The sequence below is a fragment of the Theropithecus gelada genome, chromosome 7b (genome assembly GCF_003255815.1).
Source record: "Theropithecus gelada isolate Dixy chromosome 7b, Tgel_1.0, whole genome shotgun sequence".
NCBI classification, from domain to species: domain Eukaryota; kingdom Metazoa; phylum Chordata; class Mammalia; order Primates; family Cercopithecidae; genus Theropithecus; species Theropithecus gelada.
The window spans coordinates 103,587,309-103,606,760 of NC_037675.1; the positions used below are offsets into that span (position 1 = coordinate 103,587,309).

Genomic DNA, 19,452 nt, shown 5'->3' on the forward strand with positions numbered 1-19,452 from the left:
ACAAGATCATGTCATTCACAAATACAGATAGTTTTTACATTTTCCTGTCCAACCAGGATATCAGGATGTCTTTTCTTTTTCATGACTAATTGCCCCTGGCTAGAACCTCCAGTACGGTGTTAAATAGAAATGATGAAAATGAACATCTTGACTTGTTCTTGTTCACTCACTTAATTGTGCATTTAATTATAGTACCAAGTGCCTTGAATATGTTTGAGTGCAAAGATATAGTAGGAAAAAGACAAAATACTTATGGGTGAAATGATGTAATGAAATCTCAGAATTGCCTCAGAATGACTTAGAGAAAGGAGGAAGGTTGCATTGAGTGTACCTTTTTTTTTTTTTTTGAGACAGAGTGTTGCTCTGCTGCCCAGGCTGGAGGGCAGTGGCACGACCTCTGCTCACTGCAACCTCCGTCTCCCGGGTTCAAGTGGTTCTCCTGTCTCACCTCCTGAGCAGCTGGGATTACAGGCATGTACCAGCACACCTGGCTAATTTTGTATTTTTAGTAAAGACAGGGGTTCACCAGGTTGGCCAGGTTGGTCTCGAACTCCTGACCTCAAGTGATTCGCCTGCCTTGGCCTCCCAGAGTGCTGAGATTACAGGCATGACCCACTGCGCCTGGCAACAAGAGTTGTTTAAATGGCACTTATTTGTGGAAGAGACCAAGGCAAATATCCCACACATCTGGATTTGTCTGCCTGCTTCCTCAGAGTTTAGCATGTCCCTTTATCCCCTGTATTTCCTATTAACTGAAATTACCAAGATAGTCTCCGATTTTGAGACATTTAGGTATTTTCTTTTTTTTTTTTTTTTTTTTTTTTTTTTTTTTTTTTTTTTTGAGACGGAGTGTCGCTCTGTTGCCCAGGCTGGAGTGCAGTGGCCGGATCTCAGCTCACTGCAAGCTCCGCCTCCCGGGTTCATGCCATTCTCCGGCCTCAGCCTCCCGAGTAGCTGGGACTACAGGCGCCCGCCATCTCGCCCGGCTATTTTTTGTATTTCTTAGTAGAGACGGGGTTTCACTGTGTTCGCCAGGATGGTCTCGATCTCCTGACCTCGTGATCCGCCCATCTCGGCCTCCCAAAGTGCTGGGATTACAGGCTTGAGCCACCGCGCCCGGCCCCCGACATTTAGGTATTTTCAAATTCCCCTACTACAGGGTTGTGGAGAACATTCTTGTACCTTTTTCCTGGTGCAAGTGGAAAGACTTTCTCTAGAGTATACCAGGAAGCACTCAGGGTAAGTTCTTCAACTCCGTTAGATGTGCCAAATTGCCCTCCAGATTAACTGTATTGATCTGTACCCCCATCGGGTCACATTGGAGACCCCATTTTCAGACCATAGCCAACATTTGGTACTGTCCTCCGTTAATTTCTGCCATCCCTGATGGGTGTAAAATGCATCTTCTTACGCTCACTTTCCCTTTCATGACTTGCAGTGCGGTTGGGCATCTTCACTTATGGGTGTTGACCTCCCAGGCTAAGGAAGGAGACTGAGACAGCAGAAGCCACGGGATTCAGGAAGTGCTTAGAGATGGTACCGACTGGTTTTATTAAAAGGGAAAGTGTTTGGCCAGGCGCGGTGGCTCACACTTGTAATCCCAGCACTTTGGGAGGCCGAGGCAGGCGGATCATGAGGTCAAGAGATGGAGACCATCCTGGCCAATGTGATGAAACCTCTAAAACCACTACTAAAAATACAAAAATTAGCTAGGCATGGTGGCGCACACCTGTAGTCCCAGTTACTGGGGAGGCTGAGGCAGGAGAATCACTTGAACTTGGGAGGCGGAGGTTGCAGTGAGGTGAGATCACACCACTGCACTCCAGCCTAGTGACAGAGAGAGACTCCATCTAAAAAAAAAAAGGGAAACTGTTGCCAGGTGTGGTGGTGCGCATCTGGAATCCCAGTTACTCAGGAGGCTGAGGTGGGAGGACTGCTTGAGCTCCAGAGTTTGAGTCCAGCCTGGGCAACATCATGACACCGTCTCAAAAAACCACAGGGGATAGAGTGCAAAATAGCATATTTTTCTATATCCACAACAAATGGCCTTCAGATGTTAAATGTTTTATTGGTTTTCATTCTAATATGTTTTCTGTTATTTTTATTTTTATTTTTTAGTAGAGATGGGGCTTCACCACATTGCTCAGGCTGGTCTCAAACTCCTAACCTCAAATGATCCACCCACCTCGGCCTTCCAAAATGCTGATATTACAGGTGTGAATCACTGCGCCTGGTCTGTTTTTTGTTTTTGGATTTTTTTTTTTTCTTTTTTGAGATGGAGTCTGGCTCTGTTGCCCAGGCTGGAGTGCAGTGGCACGATCTGGGCTCACTGAAACCTCCGCCTCCCGGATTCACACCATTCACTCAGCCTCCCAAGTAGCTGGGACTACAGGCTCCTGCCACCACGCCCAGCCAATTTTTTGTATTTTTAGTAGAGACGGAGTTTCACCGTGTTAGCCAGGATGGTCTCAGTCTCCTGACCCCCTGATCCACCCGCCTTGGTCTCCCAGAGGACTGGGATTACAGGCGTGAGCCACCGCGCCCGGCCTGTTTTTTGAATTTTAACCTGGCATTAAAAAAACAAGACCTCATGGTCGGGCGCGGTGGCTCACAAAACACAAGAGGGCTTCTTTTTGGACTGCATTTCAAGTTCTAGAACTTTCATTGATCAAGTGTTAAGGCCTAAAATGCTTTCATAAGAAGATGATAGATGTTCCAAGCAAAAACATACACTTGGCAGATAGCGTGTTCAGCTCACTGGCTCTGCACTAACATAATGGCATCTTTGTTCAGATTTTGATGGTGCTATTAATACACTGTGACTCACTAAAAGCCCTGCTTCCTGGAATGCTCTTCCCAGGGAGGTGATGTGACATTCCCTCCTGTGGAAGAAGAGTCTATAATCACACTTTCAAAGTCTTGAGCAGATCTTAAAGGCTTAGCAAAGGGAACAAAAGCTTCCTTAATTGTACAGAATTATTTAAACAAATTGTCATCCCCACAGGAAGGGGGAAAACATCAGTTGTACATACCACTTCTGCACTCAGGCCACAAATACGTATCAGGTGTTTGCCACATGCACCAATTTAGCGGTGAACACTCACGCCTTCCCTCCTGGGCTGACAGGCAGCGGAGAGACAGGAAGACTGACCTGAAACGAATGGTCACTTCATTACAGTTGTGTAATGCTACAAAAAAAGGTAGAGGATGCAAGGAGAGTGTATGCAGGGCTTACGTTATGTCAGGAAAATATTTTCTGAGACCAGATAATGGAAGGGATTACCTGGGGCCAGCTAGTGGAAGAGTGGAAGGATTTAGCCTGGTGCAAGGGGACATGGAGACCATCTCAGGCAATTGATGGCTTACCGGGTACAGAGTTGTTGGGGAAATGAAAAAGTTTTGGAAATAGTAATGATAGTTGCATAACATTGTGAAGGTAGTTAATGCACTGGATTATACACTTAAAAATGGTTTACAGGCCGGGCGCGGTGGCTCAAGCCTGTAATCCCAGCACTTTGGGAGGCCGAGGCGGGTGGATCACAAGGTCAGGAGATCGAGACTATCCTGGCTAACATGGTGAAACCCCGTCTCTACTAAAAATACAAAAAACTAGCCGGGCGCGGTAGCGGGCGCCTGTAGTCCCAGCTACTTGGGAGGCTGAGGCGGGAGAATGGCGTGAACCCGGGGGGCGGAGCTTGCAGTGAGCCGAGATCGCGCCACTGCACTCCAGCCTGGGAGACACGGTGAGACTCCGTCTCAAAAAAAAAAAAAAAAAAAAAAATGGTTTACAATGGTCAGTTTTATGTTACAGGCCGGGTGTGGTGGCTCACACCTGTAATCCCAGCGCTTTGGAAGGCTGAGGTGGGCAAATCACGAGGTCAGGAGTTCGAGACCAGCCTGGCCAACATGGTGAAACCCCGTCTCTACTAAAATACAAAAGTTAGCTGGGCATGGTGGCTGGTGCCTGTAATCCCAGCTACTCAAGAAGCTGAGGCAGGAGAATCACTTGAACCCGAGAGGCAGAGGTTGCAGTGAGCCGATATTATACCACTGCACTCTAGCCTGGGCACAGAGCAAGACTCTGTCTCAAAAAACAGAAAAAAGAAAAAGAAAAAAAAACCTGACAGACGTCTCTTTCTAAGACCTCACACGCCAGAGCTCCTCTGCCTAGAATGATTTCTCTCTCTTTTTTTTTTTTGGGTGTGTGTGTGTGTGTGTGTGTGTGTTTGTTCTTGAGACAGTTTCGCTCTTGTTGCCCAGGCTGGAACGCAATGGCACAATCTCAGTTCACTGCAACCTCTGCCTCCCAGGTTCAAGCTATTCTCCTGCCTCAGCCTTCTGACCTCAGCTGGTCAGGAGTTCGAGACCAGCCTGGGCAACATGGAGAAATCCCATCTCTAAAAATACAAAAAATTAGCCAGGCGTGGTGGCAGTGCTTGTAATCCGAGCTACTCGGGAGGCTGAGGCAGGAGAATAACTTGAACCCTGGAGGTGGAGGTTGCAGTGAGCCAAAGTCGCGCCACTGCACTCTAGCCTGGGTGACAGAGTGAGACTCTCCAAAAATAAATAAATACATACATACATACCTACATAAAATATACATAACATGAAGTTTATCATTTTAACAATTTTTAAGTCTGCAGTTCAGTGGTGGAGATATTCACATTGTTGTACAACCATCATCACCATCCATCTTCAGAACTTTTTCATCTTCCCAAATGAAAACTGTTCCCATTAAATGCCAACTCTCCCTTCCCTCCTCCCCAAGCTTCTGGCAACCAGCATTCTATTTCCTGAATCTCTCTGAATTTGCCTACTCGAGGTACCTGAGATAAGTGGAATCATACAGTGTGTGTCCTTCTGTGACTGGCTTATTTCACTTAGTACAATGTCTTTAAGGTTCATCCATGTTGTAGCATGTGTCAGAATTTTCTTTTTAAGGCTGAATAATATTCCATTATATGCATAGACCACATTTTGTTTATCCATTCATCTTGAGTAAATCCCCAGGAGTGGAATCGTTGGATCGTATGGCAATGCTATGTTTAACATTTTGAGGAACAGCCAGACTGTTTTCCAGAACAGTATCATTTTACATTCCTACCAGCAGTGTACCTGTGAGAGTTCCAATTTTCCACATCCTTGCCAACGTTTGTTATTATCTATCTTCTTCTATTTTGCATGTTCTGGAAATCTCCAAAATAAATAGCTTATAAAAGAGAGAAAATTAGCCAGGTGTGGTGATGTGTGCCTGTGGTCCTAGCTACTCAGGAGGCTGAGGCACAAGAATTGTTTGAACCTGGAAGGGTGGAGGTTGTGGTGAGCCAAGATGGTGCCACTGCACTCCAGCCTGGGTGACAGAACAAGGCTTAGTCTCAAAAAAAAAATAAAAAATAAAAAAAATTAGAAACTGTAAGTGAACGTATAAACCATGAAGTGCTTAGGTTAATTTGTTATTTGTTGGCAAAGATTTGTGTGGCTGCCATGTGCCAGACACTGTTATGAGTATTTGGGATACAAACCTAAGCAAAACACACACACGTTGGTGGCCTTAAACTCAAGACTGGGCCTATCTGCTCCTCCTGAACCCCTTCCCTGGAAGCAGAGCTGAGCCTAGGACATCCATTCCACTCCCCAGACCCTGCCTAGCCCTTGGCCATTTGGGAGGTGCCAGGGTGCAGGAGTAGAAGCCTGGTGCTTGCACCACGGCCCTGGCCTCCCTTTAACCCAGAGAGCCCCGTGCGTCCTCCACTTCCAGAGCTTATTTTTCTTATCTATAAAATAAAGAAGGGCCGGGTGCAATGCCTCACACCTGTAATCCCAGAGCTTTGGGAGGCTGAGGCAGGCGTTCAAGACCAGCCTGGGCAATATGGTGAGACCCCCCCCCAACCCGTCTCTATAAAAAATACAAAAATTAGCAGTTAGCCAGGCATGGTGGCACCCACCTGTAGTCTCAGCTGCTTGGGAGGCTGATTTGGGAGGATCGCTTGATCCTGGAAGGTCAAGGCTGCAGTGAGCTGAGCTTGTACCACTGCACTCCAGCCTGGGCAACAGAGCCAGACCCTGTCTCAAATAATAAAATATAAAATAAAATAAAATAAAATAATGCAGGTGTGGTGGCTCATGCCTGTAATCCCCGCACTTTTGGAGGTGGAGGTAGGCGGATCCCTTGAAATCAGGAGTTCAAGACCAGCCTGGCCAACATGGTGAAACCCTGTCTCTACTAAAAATACAAAAATTAGCTGGGCGTGGTGACACATACTTGTAATCCCAGCTTCTTGGGAGACTGAGGCGGGAGGACTGCTTGAATCTGGGAGGCAGAGGTTGCAGTGAGCCAAGATTGTGCCACTGCACTCCAGTCTAGGCAACAGAGCAAGACTCTGTCTCAAAAAAAAAAAAAAAAAAAAACAGGCCGGGAGCATTGGCTCGCCTGTAATCCCAGCACTTTGGGAGGCCAAGACGGGCGAATCACGAGGTCAGGAGATCGAGACCATCCTGGCTAACATGGTGAAACCCCGTCTCTACTAAAAATACAAAAAAACTAGCCGGGCGTGGTGGTGGGCGCCTGTAGTCCCAGCTACTCGGGAGGCTGAGGCAGGAGAATGGCGTAAACCCAGGAGGCGGAGCTTGCAGTGAGCGGAGATTCTGCCACTGCACTCCAGCCTGGGAGACAGAGCCAGACTCTGCCTCAATAAAAAAAAAAAAAAAAAAAAAAATGTAATAAATAAAATGAAAGCTGGAATATGGGCCCACCAGGTGAGTTTGCAGTGAGCCAAGATTGCGCCATTGCACTCCAGCCTGGGCAACAAAGTGAGACTTGTTGGAAAACAAAAACAAAAAGTTAGCCGGGTATGGTGGTGAATGCCTGTAATCCCAGCTACTCAGAAGGCTGAGGCAGGAGAATTGCTTGAACCCAGGAGGCAGAGGTTTCAGTGAGCCAAGATCACGCCACTGCACTCCAGTCTGCAACGGAGTGAGACTTCGTCTCAAAAAAAAAAAAAAAAAAAAAAGAAAAGAAAAAACATACACACACACACACACACACACACACACACACACACACACAGCTGGTACCACCTGATCATTTTCCAACACTTCCATTGCCCTCAAAAGCTCCTTCTTGCCTCTCTGCAGTCACTCCCCACTCTGACTCCTGGCCCCAGGCAACTACTGCTTTTCTTTCTTTCTTTCTTTTTTTTATTTTTATGGACAGGGTCTTGCTCTGTGTCCCAAGTTGGGGTGCAGTGGAATGATTATGGCTCACCGCAGTCTTGAACACCTGAGCTCATGCAACCTCCCACCTCAGCCTCCCAGGTAGCTGGCTTACAGGCATGTGCCACCATGCCTGGCTTTTTTTTTTTTTTTTTTTTTGAGACGGTGTCTCCTTCTGTTGCCCAGTCTGGAGTGCAGTGGCACAATCAGCTCGCTGCAACCTCCGCCTCCCGGGTTCAAGTTATTCTCCTGCCTCAGCCTCCCGAGTAGCTGAGATTACAGGTGCCTGCCATCACGCCTGGCTAATTTTTATATTTTTAGTAGAGATGGGGTTTTGCTATGTTGGCCAGGCTGGTCTGGAACTCCTGACCCTTAGGTGATCCACCCACCTCGGCCTCCCAAAGTGCTGGGATTACAGGCATGAACCACCACACCTGGCCTTAGTTTAATTTCTTCAGAGGAACAGGGTCTCGCTTTGTTGCCTAGGCAGTCTTGAACTCCTGGGCTCAAGCAATCCTACCTTGGCCTCCCAAAGTGTTAGGATTACAGGCGTGAATCACCATGCCTGGCTCAACAGATTTTTATATATTGATCTCCTATCCTATGCTAAAATCACTTCTAGTATCATTTTGGTAGATTTCTTATGAGTTTCCTACCTAGACAACCATGTCATCTATGAAGTCTTTCTCTTGTCCAGTTTGCATGTCTTTTCTGCATTCACTACTCTCCTTGGCAGGATGGAACTTGATTATGGAAGGTCTGAAACAACAGTGAATTTTGAAGCGATAGGGTAAGAACTGTGGTCCTGGAGCAGTACAAGGGCATTTTCAGCATGACATTCATGTGTCGTCTAGCTCATCTTCTCACTCACTGGGCTGGGGATCCATCTTCTTGGTGGTGCAGTCTCCAGCACAGGGGTTGCTGGGAGATAGGTCCAGATGCGCAGGTAAGTACCCATCTATTTGCCATAAACGCTTTTCCAGTAACTCCAGGAGGGTGAGTTCATTTGGGAAATCATTTATGGAGGTCCTACACTGACTGATCCCCTCAAGTGCCTTATGTTTTAAATTGAAAGAAATCTTAAGATTTAATATTCTCTTGCTAGACCTGGGATAAAACAAAATTGACTTTTTGCCCTTTTTGCCATTCACTTTCTAGTTCAACACCATAAACCTTTCTTCTAGCTGCTAACACCTTTCAGTATGCAACAAAACTTAGAATAAAATGGGGCTTTGGAGTTAAATTTAAATTCAGCCACTACTAAGACCTCAATTTACATATTCCTCTTATATATTGTCTAAGGGAACTAAGAACTTCTCAGAGGATTTAAAGGATTAAATGTGATTGCCATTTACCAAGCATTCAATACCTGCTTAGCACGAGGGACTGAGACAAAGGCCTCTCCCTGCCTGTGCACTGTCCCCTTAGTCACTGTCACATATCCAAGTCCCAGGCATTTCCTATCATTTTTATATATTGCATTAGACTCAGAATACAAATCCTATATGCTATCTAACCAAATTTTCTTTCTAGAACCACCAAATTTCAGAAGTGAAGACTTTTATTTAGCCATTACCACCCCCAATCTCCAGAGGGAATCTTACCTATTGAGCTGATATTTTCCGTCTTTTTTTTTGAGATGGAGATTCGCTCCTGCTGCCCAGGCTGGAGTGCAATGGCACAATCCTAGCCTGCCGCAACCTTCGCCTCCCGGGTTCAAGTGATTCTCCTGCCTCGGGCTCCCTAGTAGCTAGGATTACAGGGGCCCACCACCACACCCGGCTAATTTTGTATTTTTAGTAGAGATGAGATTTCTCCATGTTGATCAGGCTGGCTGCTCTCCTCACCTCAGGTGATCTACCCACAAGTGCTGGATTACAGGCGTGAGCCACTGCTCCTGGCACTTTTTCTTTTGACTTGTGCCAGCCCATCTTTTTCCCACCAGCTTGTTACCTGCTGCTTACAGGTGTCAGCTGGCTCAATAAAAAACAGAAAATTAGTAAGGAGAGATTTCAAACAGGATAGCTTTAAGTAGATTTGGTAAACAACTTTGAGACACTGTAAGGCCAAGAAATTAAGTGACTGTATTTAGAACAGGAGGTATTCCATGAATAACATCAAAACAATGTGGACGCTAAGGGGAGAACACGTGTTAACTCACGGAGACAGGGGATACACGTCGTCTGCATTGCTATTTTCTGTGCCTACCTCATGTGCTCCACCCCACACCTGCGGAGTATATGCTGGGAAGATCATGTCAACTCTTGGAGCAGCCAGTGTTTAACCGTCTACTGCTAGCACCTCATGTTTTACATTTTGGCACCAATGTCATCCAGATATTCCCCTTTCCCCCTAAATAAGACACACTGTCACACAACATCTTTTAACTCATCTGTATTTGTTACAACTTTAAGCAGAATGTGACTCCAGCACTACATTTCCATCCACAAGACTTATTTTTGAACAGCTTTATGATATGCTTAGGTAGGCTTTTAACTTTGCTCCTCCAAACAATACTTTTCTTTGGAAAACAAGCCCTGTGGAGAGTTCCTTCTATCAAGTTGCTTCAGTTTAACCTATTTCTAGAGGACTAGTACATGCAAAATTGGCAACTACAGGGGATGAAAAGTTCAAAAAGTAGATCCTACAAGATGTAACCAATACTTTTCTAAACATCCAGGTATATATAGCTCGAGAACACTTCAATAACAAGATTTGGTCTACTTAGAAATCCGGCTTCATATCTAAACACTTTGGACCACAAAATTAACATCATGTTACATACATCTTACAACACACGTTACCCCAGTCTGTTAAAATAAACCAATGTGAAACTAAACAAGCATTACTAGCTCTGCTTCAGTGCCTAAGGTACCACAGCATCACTTAGAAATAGACAGAAATCTTATCTTCCCCTTAAAGTAGTAGTTGTCATGCCATACAGACTTTTTAATATTAACAAAAATAAAGAAAAACATCCTTGAAAATATATTATCAGAAGAATTGCAGAGTATTGAACAGGTAAGTCATCCCTCAGCCGGAGGTTAGTCTACTTCTTCCATGCGTGATGTGTCGTCCTCTCCTTCGAGGGGCGGCATTTCTTCAGTTACAGCTGCACTCGCATCATCAGCAGTAGGGTCATCTTCATCGATACCTGTTTCCAAAATAAAATCCTCGTATTAGAAAGACTTCTTAACGTCAGCTATTAGTGTAATACTCCCGATTTATACCTGCTTTCAAGACAGTATTTACAGGGCATATGAATCTCAACTTCATTTCTTAGCTCTTATAAGACCTTACTTATCCCTAAAAAAAAAATTCTTGAATGCCTCCAAGCAGGAGAAGGTGCTCCAAGTTTGGATAACTGGAAGTTTACCACTTTCTTCACTGTCATGTGTATTTCTTTCCTTTTTAACATTACATAGTATTAGGCTTACCCAGACCAAGTTTGATCATCCTGTAGATCCTGTTGGCGTGTGTCTGGGGATCTTCCAGACTGAAGCCAGACGACAGGAGTGCAGTTTCGTAAAGCAAGATGACCAGATCCTTCACAGACTTGTCGTTCTTATCAGCCTCTGCCTTTTGCCTTAAGGTCTCAATAATGGAATGGTCAGGGTTTATCTCCAGGTGTTTCTTTGCTGCCATGTAACCCATTGTTGAGTTGTCTCTTAGGGCTTGAGCTTTCATGATTCTCTCCATGTTTGCTGTCCAGCCATATGTGCTTGTGACAATACAGCATGGAGACGTCACCAATCGGTTTGACACAACCACCTGTAATCAAGAAGTGATGACTAGGAGCCTAGAAAGATTAAACCCTAAACTTTCATTGTCAAATGAAATCTGAAGAACCCAAACAATAGATCCGAAATACTATTATCAAATAGAACTTAAATGTTGCATTAGGTATCCAAAGAGCACAGGTTATAATTAATTCCGTTTTACGTACACAACCTTTTTTTTTTCCCGAGATAGTCTCGCTTGGTCACCCAGGCTGGAGGTGCAGTGGTGCCATCTTGGCTTACTGCAACCTCTGCCTCTCGGGTTCAGGACATCCTCCTGCCTCAGCCTCCAGACGCCCGCCACCACGCCTGGTTAATTTTTTTGTATTTTTAGTAGAGACGGGGTTTCACCGTGTTAGCCAGGAGGGTCTCCATTCTCCTGACCTTGTGATCCACTGCCTCAGCCTCCCAAAGTGCTGGGATTACAGGCGTGAGCCACCACGCCCAACCATACACGACATAGTTTTCTATTTTAAGTTGAAAGCAAGGGAAAATCGGTCATGTATGACTAAGCTTGAAAGCACCTTAGAGGTATCAATGATCAGGAAATGCTGTATTCACATACCTTTTCAACTTTTTTCTCCAGTATGTCTTTCATAATTTTGCAGAGGTTCTCAAACTTTGTTTTTTTCTCTTCCTGTTTCTTTTTCTCTTCTTCATCCTCTGGAAGTTCCAAGCCCTCTTTGGTGACTGACACTAATGTCTTCCCCTCAAACTCTTTTAGCTGTTGGACACAGTACTCATCAATGGGCTCGATCATATAGATCACTTCTAAGCCATGTTTCCGAAGACGTTCCACAAAGGCTGAGTTAGCTACCTGGTCCTTGGTCTCACCTGAGGTATTACAAAGTTACTTTTAGACCTTTTAACAGTAAGAATGGCTTCATCTACTTCTAACTTTCGCTAGACAGATACCTAGGCAGAACCTAAGACAGATAATGACCTAGTTCATGTTAATTATCTTGCCTAGATCAACGCCAGTTATAACAGTGCTACCTGAGTAGAAAACACACCCACAGAGCCTACAAGGTTATAAGAACGACGTATATGACTGTAACATAGCGTCCCCCTACCTGTGATATAATAGATATGTTTCTGGTTTTCCTTCATTCTGGTGCAGTAATCCTTGAGAGAAACCATCTCATCGCCAGAGGCAGATGTGTAGTACCTTAACAGCTCTGAAAGCTTCTTCCGATTTTGTGAGTCTTCATGTATTCCAAGCTAAAACAAAGTATGTTCTTTACTGAAGACTTTCTGAATTCAAAAAGAAATCTAAAAAGAGGCCAGTTGGAAAACTACCAATGGTCAAATATTTACACCCACCTTTATGTTTTTAGAGAACTGCTCATAGAACTTCTTGTAGTTCTCTTTATCTTCCGCCAGTTCAGTAAAGAGTTCTAAGCATTTTTTGACCAAATTCTTCCTGATAACTTTCAAAATTTTGCTTTGCTGCAACATCTCACGGGATATATTTAGAGGGAGATCCTCTGAGTCTACCACCCCTCTAATGAAGTCTGAAAAAAATATAAAAATCAAATGCACTGAGTCATTCCAAGGACAAAACTGGTACTATGTAAACCCCCAAAAGCAAAGATAAGAACCTGGAGATGATAGGAGATTATTTTTGAGACAGTGTCTCACTCTGTTGCCCAGGCTGGAAGGCAGTGGTGCAATCTCCGCTCACAGAAACCTCTGCCTCCCAGGGGAGTTTTCAAGCTATTTTCATGCCTCAGCCTGCCACCACATCGGGCTAATTTTTCTAATTTTAGGAGAGATGGAGTTTCACCATGTTGGCCAGGCTGGTCTTGAACTCCTGACCTCAAGTGATCCGCACACCCCGGGTTCCCAAACTGCTAGGATTACAGGTGTGAGCCACCATGCCCAGCCAGAAGTATTTCTTTAATCAGTGACAGTGATTATTTTTCCTATCTATACTTACTCAGATATTCAGGGATTAGCTCCTCACAGTTATCCATGATGAAAACTCTGCGTACATACAATTTGATGTTGTTCTTTTTCTTTCTGTTTTCAAACAGGTCAAAAGGAGCACGTCGTGGGACAAATAGAAGGGCTCTGAATTCCAACTGCCCTTCAACTGAAAAATGCTGTAATACAACAGACACACCAAGTACCAATGAACAATGCATTATAGCAGGTATTTGGGGTGGTGGGATGATAATCTAAAGACAAGCTTGAAGCATCCATCAGTCCCTCACTCACCTTCACTGCCAAGTGATCTTCCCAGTCATTGGTCAAGCTCTTGTAGAATTCTCCGTACTCCTCATTAGTAATATCGTCGGGATTTCTGGTCCAGATGGGCTTTGTTTTGTTGAGTTCTTCTTGATCGATATACTTCTCCTTAATCTTCTTTTTCTTCTTCTTGTCACCATCCTTCTTTTCTTCTTCTTCCTCATCAGAACCAACATCTTCAATTTCAGGTTTGTCTTCAGACTCTTTCTCTTCTTTTTCTTTTTCTTCTTCTTTGTCTTCTTTTTCTTCAGCCTCATCATCGCTGACTTCTTTATCACGTTCCTTCTCCACCTTCAAAAGACATGAAATCGCATCACTGCTGCACTCTAGAACTAAGTCATAGCGCTGCCCCACTACTTTCAACCTAAGGCCAAAGCCTAAATTAGCGAGGATGAGAAGCAGCCAGGCAGCTTCTCATCAATATTTGATGTATCTACTTAATAACCCGAGGAATCTTCACAGTTAGTAGAGCTTAAGTTCCCCAGGCTTCAGACTAGTTCAACAGACCTAGGAACTAAGGATGTAGTACAGTCACCCCAGTCACCTACAGACAGTAACTCTGCAATTATGTAGAAACTTACAAAAAGAGTAATGGGATATCCAATAAACTGAGAATGTTTCTTCACAATCTCCTTTATTCTTCGTTCCTCCAAGTACTCAGTTTGGTCTTCTTTCAGGTGTAGGATAACCTTTGTTCCACGACCCATAGGTTCACCTGCAAGAAAAATAAGGAAAATTGACTCAATAATACATTCAATTTAGTGCTCAACGCCATGTTTAACCCTTATAACGTGTGTATGAAGCGAGGTTTGCCCTTACTACAGATGCAAAGGCTCCCACAGCAGATCTAAGTGCCTTGCCCAAAAGAAGTAATCACCAAGTCATGCCATTACACACTAATTCAGAGCTCTAGCTTGTTCCTGATCCTTGGGTAAACACACATTTCTGTGAACTTCGCCGCATCCCCAGGGGTCCAAGGGTTGCAGCACCCCACCATTCCGCCACTGACTTAACCAGTGAGTGTTCAGGTACCTACCTGTGTCTGTCCTCACTGTAAATGATCCCCCTGCTGAGGACTCCCAGGCGTACTGCTCATCATCGTTATGTTTGGTGATCACAGTTACTTTCTCAGCAACCAAATAAGCAGAATAAAAACCAACACCGAACTGGCCAATCATGGAGATATCTGCACCAGCCTGCAAAGCTTCCATGAACGCTTTGGTCCCAGACTTGGCGATAGTACCAAGGTTATTGATCAAGTCAGCCTTGGTCATCCCAATTCCAGTATCCACAATAGTGAGGGTTCGATCCTGTTTATTTGGTATCAGGTTAATATGCAGCTCTTTCCCAGAGTCTAATTTACTGGGATCCGTCAAGCTCTCATACCGGATTTTGTCCAACGCCTATTAACACAAAATATTAATTAAGCATACAGCCCCCAAGTAGTTCATATTGAAACCAAAATCGTATTCTGGGTTAATAAACGACTTACATCTGATGAATTTGAAATCAGCTCTCTCAGAAAGATCTCTTTGTTCGAATAGAAAGTATTGATAATCAATGACATCAACTGGGCAATTTCTGCCTGAAAGGCGAACGTCTCAACCTCCTCCTCCTCCATCGGTTGGTCCTGGGTCTGCGTTTCCTCAGGCATCTGGAACGACACCGCGCCGGTTTAAAACCCTGTAGGGCGTCTACAGGGGCAACACGAGATTCCATCGCGTCCTCCCAATATTTTTAAAGCCGGATTGCAGATTTGCGAAGTTTAAGGAAACCGAAAATAGAAGGGCGGCTGACAAAGGATGACCTCATTTCGGAGCGCGGTAACTACCACGAGCGTGTGCGCGCTTCCGGGAGGCCGCTGCAGGCCCGGCCCAGTCCCGCGCCGCGGTCCCCAACCGACACCCCGTGTGCCCTCCCGCGCGGGCCGCGGCTCCGCCAGGGCGGCCTCCTCCGCCTGCGCCCCCAGCTGGGCCGGCCGGGGGCCCCCCAGCCACAGGGCCGCACTGCTCGCGGGCGGCGCCAGCTCCGGGGCTGCCGCGGAGCCTCGGGGACCAGCCGCCCAAGCCCATTCCTGATGCGGGCTGCGGAGATAGCAGCGGGCCCACGGCCTCCGGAATAGGCAGCGCGGCCGCCCGGGAGCGCGGCCCTGGCGGGTTCAGGGCTCCCGTTCGGCCCCCACAGCCTCCCCTCCGCGCCAGCCGCCCCCACTCCCCAATCCACCTCCACAGGCCCCCACAACCGCCCCCCACACCTTGGCTAAGAGGCTGCAAACGTTCCACGGCACAGCAGCACCAAGACGCTGAAGCAACTGACGCGCCGCCCCCGCGCCTGCCTTATATAGCGACGGGCCCGCCCAACGCGCGGCGCTTTTTCCAGAAGCCTCCCGAACCTTCCGGAAGAACCCTCCCCAACCGCCGCCGCGGCCGCGCGCCTGCGCCTGCGCCCTCGCCGTGGCCCGCCCCTCCCGCTGGCGCGCGCAGGCCCTGCTCGTGGCCCAGCCCGGGAAACCTTCCCTCAATCACGCCCCCGCGCCGACCTCAATGCGCCTGCGCGGCCTGGAATTCTCGGGAAGGTCCGGACGCCTTCTGGGGCCCCCGCGCCCTCCGCCCTGCACTCCCACCTGCTGAGCGCGGGCGGAGGGCACGCCCGGGCGTGGGGGCCTTTGAAGTGAGGTGTAGTTTGGTCACCCGGGCTGCGCAGAATGCGGGGCCGGGGCGGGAGGCGCGCCTGGAGGGAGGGCCGTGCGTGGACGGGGAGCGCCCCGGATCTCGCGCGCCCGGGAGACTACCGGAGCCGTCGTCCTCACGGACGGCGCGCCCGCTGCCAAAAAACCCAGCCGCAGGCGGCGCCGGGATCGCGGGGCTCTGCTCCCTGGGGGCCTTTGGGCTGTTGGCTTCTAGCTGCTGCGCGCAGGGGACGCCGTCCCGCGGCCTGCGCGCTCGCGGAGTCTCCAGACCCACCGCTGGCTCAGGAGCGCTCCCTACCTTTGGGTTCCCCGGAAGCCATGTCCTTCACACTTCAGGGTCCCTTAGCTTGGGAATCGGGCCCTTGGTGAATAAATTCATGCTTACCCAGCTACATCCGGCATGATTTTTAAAAGCCCATCGTTTTGCCGATCGATTTAAGGTCTGCAAATTAAGTATCTAACACTTGACATTTTGGTGATTAACCTTCCCTAAAAGACAGGTTTGGTGTTTTTTTGTTTTTGTTTTTGGACAGGCTGTCCCTCTGTCGCCCAGGCTGGGGTGCTGTGGCACAATCTTGGCTCACCGCAGCTTCGACCTCCCGGGCTCAGGTGATCCTCCCACCTCAGCCTTCCGAGTAACTGGGACGAGCGCGGGCGGAGGACCACAAGCGCGGACACCACACCCGGCTAGTTTTTGTATTTATTTGTATAGTTGGGGTTTCACCATGTTGCTCAGGCTGGAAGAACCAGTTTCTACATGAGAATTTTCAGATATTTTGGTCAAGGCCAGCTATGAGAACCTTGGAGGTGTTGGGGTTCCTTAGACTTGGTTCCCATGCCTGGTCCATGTCCTCTTCCTCTCTGGCGCCTCCCATGATTGGGCCTCCTCCTGCCTAAACTCATAGCCAGGTCCTGGGAATATCTGGAAGCTCCTTACCGTGTAAACAAACGACGGAACTACCTCCGCTTCCTGGTCTCTAGGGAAACCAACTTGCTCAGGAGCAGGGGTTTTCAGACTGCGGCCTGGGACCCTTTAAGAGTGTGTGAAATTGGCCGGGCGCGGTGGCTCAAGCCTGTAATCCCAGCACTTTGGGAGGCCGAGACGGGCGGATCACAAGGTCAGGAGATCGAGACCATCCTGGCTAACACGGCGAAACCCCGTCTCTACTAAAAACACAAAAAATTAGCCGGGCGAGGTGGCGGCGCCTGTGGTCCCAGCTACTCGGGAGGCTGAGGCAGGAGAATGGCGTGAACCCGGGAGGCGGAGCTTGCAGTGAGCTGAGATCTGGCCACTGCACTCCAGCCTGGGCGACAGAGCGAGACTCCGTCTCAAAAAAAAAAAAAAAAAAAAAAAAGAGTGTGTGAAATCAACATAAAGCGTCTTGCCCGGCATTACAAAGCGGGAGAAGTGGATGGAAAGTAGCAGCCACGTGGCGCGGGCCCCAGCAGTGGTTACTGGGTGTGTGCCGGCTCCCGTGATAGCTGTTCCGCAGCCTTGGGGGGCGCCCCCGGCCCAGGCCTTCCCTACACTGCAGCCGGGACCGGCGGGGAGGAATCCGGAAGCAGGCGGGGCGGTGAGCAGGTCGCTGAAGGGGCGCAAGGTCTACCCTGGCGAGTGCCTCCTCCGCCTGTTTCCTTCCTGTCACCACCAGCCACTGTCCCCACTCTCCTCACTTGTAGGAACTTTTCCTTCCGCAGTTTCTGCCATTGCCAATGGGGTTTGAGATTTCTTATAGAAGAGCCATCCCGGGCCCTAGCTCTGACAGTCTGTCTTTTGTTTTTGGGAGCTTCATTTTTCCCCATTTCTCCAGTGAACCTGCCCCAAAGCCCCTCCCTGGGTCTGGGCATCACTGGGAACCACTGTTTCCCGTCAGGCCCCTCCTTTAATGTCCCTCCTTCCTTCCACAACTTCCTGTCTTTCCAGCTCTCCCGCCTCGGTTAATAAACAGGACATTTTTGTCCTGTCTCCGGGTGACATTCCACAGTTACACACCAGTTGAGACCTCTGCCATGGTTTCTACCATCAATATGCCAGCCCCTGGCTGTTCCTTCTCTCTTCTCAGACTCATGTCCCTCTCCCTGGCACATCACGGAGCTCCTGGAGGTGGGTCCTTGTCCCCAGGAAATCTTGTCCAGCACTCTCACTAATAGAACTTGTGTGCAGATGACTCACGGAAGAGCCGGGCCAGGACTCAGCTCCAGACCTGGATGCTGAGCCTCATGAGCTTCTCCCACCTCTCCAGCCCTCTATGAGGGTTCGTTAGCCAGGTGACTGACTATCCCACCACCTTAAAGAATCCCAAGCTTCCCCATAAGGGATCTGGCACTGAGTCCTGCCACTTGTGCTTCCTAAGTACCTCTTGAACCCAGCCACTTCCCTCCACCTTCATCTCCCGCTTCCACACAACCGGGAACTCACCGGGAAGGCCTCCATAATCACCTGACTGCTCCCTGCATTTGGTCTGGTCTGTCTCCAACCTGTAGCCAGGGTGAGCTTTGAGAACACAGACCTGGCCCTCTCTATTCCCTCCTCCCCACCCTCCGCAAATCCTAGCTGACTTCCCATCCTTCTAGGAAGAGAACAGAGCTCTTTAGGCCTGTGAGGCCCTGCAGGTCGCTGCTGCCTACCCATACAGCCCCAGTTCCCACTGTGCTCCTATTTCTGTGTCTGGCACTCTCCGCATGACTCGCCCCCACAAGGCTGTGCAAATGCTGTTCCCTCTGCATGGAACACCATTCCGTCTGTTCTTCTCTAATTAATTTCTTTTTTTTTTTTTTTTTTTGAGACCGGGTCTCGCTCTGTCGCCCAGGCTGGAGTGCAGTGGCCGGATCTCCGCTCACTGCAAGCTCCGCCTCCCGGGTTCACGCCATTCTCCTGCCTCAGCCTCCCGAGTAGCTGGGACTACAGGCGCCCACCACCTCACCTGGCTAGTTTTTTGTATTTTTTTAGTAGAGACGGGGTTTCACCGTGTTCGCCAGGATGGTCTCGATCTCCTGACCTCGTGTTCCGCCCGTCTCGGCCTCCGAAAGTGCTGGGATTACAGGTTTGAGCCACCGCGCCCGGCCTCTAATTAATTTCTAATGGACCTTCTGCTCACACATTTTCTTAGGAACCCCCACCTACCTCCCACCAGGCCAGGTGTTCTGTCATGGAGAGGTTCTCAGAATGTGGTGCCCTAGAGGACAGACCACATGTGCTCCTCTGCTTCCTCTAGCCCTCCAACCTCAAGTTCTTCCACTCCTGCTTCACCTCCTTTTCTGTCCAGTCTCCTCCTCTTCCTTATTCAACATGTTCCTTTTTTTTTTTTTTTTTTGAGATGGAGTCTCACTCTGTCACCCAGGCTGGAGTGCAGTGGTGCGATCTCGGCTCACTGCAAGCTCCGCCTCCCGGGTTCACGCCATTCTCCTACCTCAGCCTCCCTAGTAGCTGGGGCTACAGGCACCCGCCACCACACCCGGCTAATTTTTGTATTTTTAGTAGAGAGGGGGTTTCACCGTGTTAGCCAGGATGGTCTCGATCTC

The 19,452-nt window shown here is 48.1% G+C and overlaps 1 protein-coding gene across 1 annotated transcript; it reads right to left on the reverse strand.

Annotated features, from left to right (window-relative positions):
- Positions 1-9,591: 9,591 nt before the first annotated feature.
- Positions 9,592-15,689, reverse strand: HSP90AA1 (heat shock protein 90 alpha family class A member 1). Its single transcript, XM_025390940.1, has 11 exons — positions 15,496-15,689; positions 14,734-14,895; positions 14,278-14,644; positions 13,823-13,956; positions 13,212-13,532; positions 12,931-13,096; positions 12,315-12,505; positions 12,065-12,212; positions 11,557-11,825; positions 10,650-10,983; positions 9,592-10,366 (listed from the first exon to the last, which is right to left on the reverse strand). Exons 2-11 carry the CDS (start codon positions 14,893-14,895, stop codon positions 10,257-10,259), a joined length of 2,202 nt encoding a protein of 733 aa, XP_025246725.1. The 5' UTR covers positions 15,496-15,689; the 3' UTR covers positions 9,592-10,256.
- Positions 15,690-19,452: the final 3,763 nt, after the last annotated feature.

Bases quoted from the DNA above. Each gene is read 5' to 3' on its own strand.
- HSP90AA1 (XM_025390940.1), bottom strand. From the start codon at position 14,895: ATGCCTGAGGAAACGCAGACCCAGGACCAACCGATGGAGGAGGAGGAG. The intron at 13,533-13,822 runs GTAAGTTTCTAC...TGTCTTTTGAAG, and splicing joins GATATCCCATTACTCTTTTT to GTGGAGAAGGAACGTGATAA. The intron at 11,826-12,064 runs GTAGGGGGACGC...GTAATACCTCAG, and splicing joins ACATATCTATTATATCACAG to GTGAGACCAAGGACCAGGTA.